General features: G+C 34.3%; 1 protein-coding gene across 1 annotated transcript; it reads right to left on the bottom strand.

The window, feature by feature from the left end:
- Nucleotides 1–533: 533 nt before the first annotated feature.
- On the bottom strand, nucleotides 534–3,504 carry LOC127103342 (uncharacterized). The gene is made up of 4 exons (XM_051040608.1): nucleotides 3,000–3,504; nucleotides 2,369–2,965; nucleotides 1,846–2,036; nucleotides 534–752 (listed from the first exon to the last, which is right to left on the bottom strand). The coding sequence occupies exons 1-4, from the start codon at nucleotides 3,502–3,504 to the stop codon at nucleotides 534–536; spliced, it is 1,512 nt and encodes a 503-aa protein (XP_050896565.1).
- Between the last annotated feature and the right edge of the window lie 848 nt (nucleotides 3,505–4,352).

Genomic DNA, 4,352 nt, shown 5'->3' with positions numbered 1-4,352 from the left:
TCAACTTTACCTTTTTCAAATCCCTTTTCACAAAGAAAGTAGCTAAGACGATCATATCGTGCTCTTGGTGCTTGCTTTAGGCCATAAAGATATTTCCTCAACTTGAAGACGTGTGAAGGATTTTTGAAGTATTCAAAGCCCGGTGGTTGTTTGACATAGACTTATTCATTGATGTAGCCATTCAAGAATGCGTTATTGACATCCATTTGGAATAGCTAAAAATTTAATGAACAAGCATAAGCAAGTAATAGACAGATATCTTCTAACCTTGCAACCGGAGCAAACGTTTCTTCAAAATCAATGTCTTCTTCTTGGTTGTATCCTTGGGCCACCAACCCTGCTTTGTTTCAAACAATTATACCAGTCTCATCAAGCTTGTTCTTAAACACCCATCTGATACCTATGATGTGTTTACCACTTGGCATAGGGACAAGTTCCCAAACTTAATTTCTTTTGAATTGGTTTAACTCTTCTTGCATAGCAATTATCCATTGGTTGTCTCCTAAGGCTTCATCAACTTTGGAAGGTTCAATTTATGAAACAAACGCCATATTCAAGCATGCATCTTTAATATTTAATCTTGTTGCAATGCCTTGACTAATATCACCAGTGACTTTATCAATTGGATGATCTATATGAGTTCTCCATTCTTTAGGTAGATCAGTATCATTTGACTCTTGTTGAATTGGTTCTTCATGATGTTCCGTTTGATTATCATTAATGCCTTTTGAAAATATCTTCTTGAGTAAATTCTACAATATCATCGAAAGAAACATGCATAGATTCTTCAATAGTTAAAGTTCGTTTATCATAAATTCTATATGTTTTACTAGAGAGAGAATAGCCAATAAAAATACCTTCATCAGACTTTTCATCAAACATACCAAGGTTATCTTTGTCATTGTTTAAGACAAAGCATTTGCATCCAAAGATGTGAAAATGAGCAATGTTTGGTTTCTTTTCTTTGAAAATTTCATAAGGAGTATTTTTCAAAATAGGTCTTATAATAACTATATTACTTACATAGCATGTCGTGCTTACCGCATCCGCCCAAAAATATTTTGGAAGATTCAAGTTGTTAAGCATTGTTCTAGCAAGTTCCACAAGTGACCTATTCTTTCTTTCCACCACTCCATTTTGTTGAGGAGTCCTTGGTGCCGAGAAATTGTGAAATATTCCATGTTCTTCGTAAAATTCTTCAAAATAGGCATTTTGAAATTCTCCGCCATGGTTGCTTCTTATGGAGGCAACTTTTAGTGATTTCTCATTTTGAATTTGCCTTGCCTACTTCTTGAATGCCTTCAATGCATCACTTTTCTGCACTAAAAAGAATATCCAAGTATATCTAGAGAAATCATCAAAAATAAATAAAGTGTATACATTACCTCTGAAGCTTCTTGTTCTTGATGGACCAAATAAGTCCATATGCAACAATTGTAGTGGCCTTGAAGTGGACACCACATTCTTAGGTTTGAAAGTTGATTTGGTTTGCTTTCCCTTTTGAAATGCATCACATAATCTATCTTTGACAAATTTCATTTTAGGCAATCCAATTACAAGATTATGCTTGACTAGTTTATTCAAGTGTTCCATATGAATGTGAGAAATTCTCTTATGCCATAGACATGCGTCATTGTTGTTTACCATAAGACATTTTACCTTCAAAGATAAATCATCAAGAGAAATCATAAATATATTATTAAATCTCATACCTTTGAGTTTTACCTCATATGTGACTTCATCCTCAATCAAGCACGCATCCTTGGTGAACTTGATTTTGAAGCCTTTGTCACAAAGTTGGCTAATACTTAGAAGATTGTGCTTTAGTCCTTTGACATAAAGGACATATTCAATGGATGTGAAAGGTGGTGCTCCAACTTTTCCTATACCAAGAATTTTCCCTTTGTTCTTATCACCATAAGTGACATAACCCTTGGCCTTTAATGCTAGATTTGAGAATTTGTTAATGTTTCCCGTCATATGCTTGGAACAACCACTATCAAGATACCAAAGATTTGATGTGGTTTTAAGCATACCTACGAAACAAATAAAGTATTTTTAGGTACCCAAATTGCTTTGGGTCCTTCATAATTAGTGCCTTTCTTTACCCATAGGTAATACCCACTTGCTATGCTAAAGTTTCTAACATTGCATGCATTAGGTGTATGGCAAACTATTCCACAATAAAAACAAGTAGGTTCAAAATTGCTTATATATCTAGGAACATAAGATTTCTTTTTAGCAAGTATTTTCCTTTTAGGATAGTGATGAACAACTTTTGCTTTGGTTAGTTTCTCTTTGGTATATTGTTCATTAGCCTTAACAAAAATGGTTTGGTTAGAAGTTGGTTTAGAAAGTTTTAAGTAACCAAGACCACTTTTGTCATTTGAATATCTTTGATGGCTAAGAACATCTTCCAATCCAACTTGTCTTTTCTCATATCTTTCTAAAACTCTTTTTAGTTGGACAATTTGAAATGAAAGTGACTCACAATTTTTACATACAAAATTCTGTTTTTCACTAATCATCCTTTGTTTTTCATCATTGACATCTTTTTCCATTATCAGGACTTTTTCTTCTATAGATGAAATTTGTTTCTTTTGAGATGATATTGTTTTATACAGAATTTTGCATTCTTCAAGAAGTTCATTTTTAGCACCTTGTGCATCACTATTATAAAGAGAAAAATTGTTACTAACCTCATCTTCTTCATCGTCGAAGTGGTGTGAAGTCATCAATGCTATATTTGCACATTCATAGATTTCCGATTCGGATGAAGAACTTATCTCATTATCTTCCAATGCAACATACACCTTTTTATTCTTGAATTCCTTCTTGCCTTTAAAGCCACCTTTCTTGGATAATTTTGGACAATCCGGCTTTATAGGACCTTGCTTTCCACATTCATAGCATGTGACATCTTGTGTAGATGTTGAAGCCTCCTTTTTCTTGAAGGATTCTTTTTCTATTTGCATAGTTAAATGATTTATCATTTTTACCACTGAGTCTTTTAACAAGAAGCATAAAATTCTCATCTTCTTCAGGATCATCATTTGTTCGTTCTTCTTTTGACTCAACTTTTAGAACGATACCTTTGGACTTCTTCTCTTGATTTTCATGTTGTTCAAGTATTCCAAGTTCCAATCCGTGTTCTTGAAGTTTTTCGAACAATGATGTGGATGTCATGGTCGAGAGACTCTTCTTCTCGGATATGGCCGTTACTTTCGTTTTCCATTCTCTTATCAATGATCTAAGCACTTTAAGGTTGAGATCATCATTTGTAAAGGTATTTTTGAGTGCAATCAAATGATTCATCAAATGGAGGAATATCTTCTGCAATTCAACAAGGGATTCTCCAGGAAGCATTCTGAACATTTCATATTCTTGACTCAATGTGTTTAATCTAGATCTTTTAACTTCAACGGTTCCTTCGTGAGTCTCCACCAAAGTGTCCCATATTTCTTTAACTGATTGACATTGTGATATGCGGAAGAACTTATCCATACTTAATGCACTTTGAAGAATATTGATAACTTTCTTTTTATTAAGTATTATTTTCTTATCATCTTCATCATAAGAGCTTTTAACCTTAGGAGTGCCAACACCATTGACCACACTAGTAGGATTATGCGAACCATTTTCAAGGGTTTCCCATATACCATCTCCTTGTGCTTATAAATGTGATTTCATGCGGATTTTCCATAAGTCAAAATATTCTCCAGAAAATAGAGGGGTTTGTTTCTACTAATGCCATCTTTTAAAATCGGGTTTATGCTTGCAGAAGGCATCTTCTGGATCTGAGGAGCAAGTTACCAATAACCCGCTCTGATACCAAATGTAAGTTGAGTATGCGCCTAAGAGAGGGGGGGGGGGCTGAATTAGGTTCTTTGAATTTTTTTTCCAGTTTTATGAAAACCTGTTCTTTCTTTTCTGGTTTGGTTATGTGTAAGACCCCAATTTTGACCCTAAGATCCCTCATGATATCTCATCATATGCATTGGCTTTGGGATCACACCTTGGCATACTCCTTACCCCTCATTCATTGGTTTTGAATTGGGAGAGATCACCAAGCATATTTGATTGTATCATACTTTGTTTTTATTTGTTTACTAACCAAAATACCAAAAATATGTCTATGTATAGCTTTGTTTCTTTTGTAGGTAGTGTGTGCACCCACCAATGCTTCATCAAGCTCACAATTTGGGTTTGAGACCCTCAGTGCAAGGATATCAATCAAGAGATGATTCACCTTGGTTCTAGACATCATATATGGATCCCAATGATATTCATTTATCATTTTTATCAAGAAATCATCAAGAGTTTGAAGCTTGTTTGCCTTGGAAACCCTAATT

The sequence above is a fragment of the Lathyrus oleraceus genome, chromosome 7, assembly GCF_024323335.1.
Source record: "Lathyrus oleraceus cultivar Zhongwan6 chromosome 7, CAAS_Psat_ZW6_1.0, whole genome shotgun sequence".
Lineage (NCBI taxonomy): Eukaryota > Viridiplantae > Streptophyta > Magnoliopsida > Fabales > Fabaceae > Lathyrus > Lathyrus oleraceus.
The sequence above is the reverse complement of the archived record's forward strand: the minus strand, read 5'-3'. Positions and strand labels throughout refer to the sequence as shown.

Coding starts and splice junctions, on each gene's coding strand:
- LOC127103342 (XM_051040608.1), bottom strand. CDS start 3,504: ATGGATAAGTTCTTCCGCATATCACAATGTCAATCAGTTAAAGAAATA. Junction 2,966..2,999: donor TCTTGTTAAAAGACTCAGTG/GTAAAAATGATA, acceptor CTATGCAAATAG/AAAAAGAATCCTTCAAGAAA. Junction 753..1,845: donor CTTTCACATCCATTGAATAT/GTCCTTTATGTC, acceptor ATGATATTGTAG/AATTTACTCAAGAAGATATT.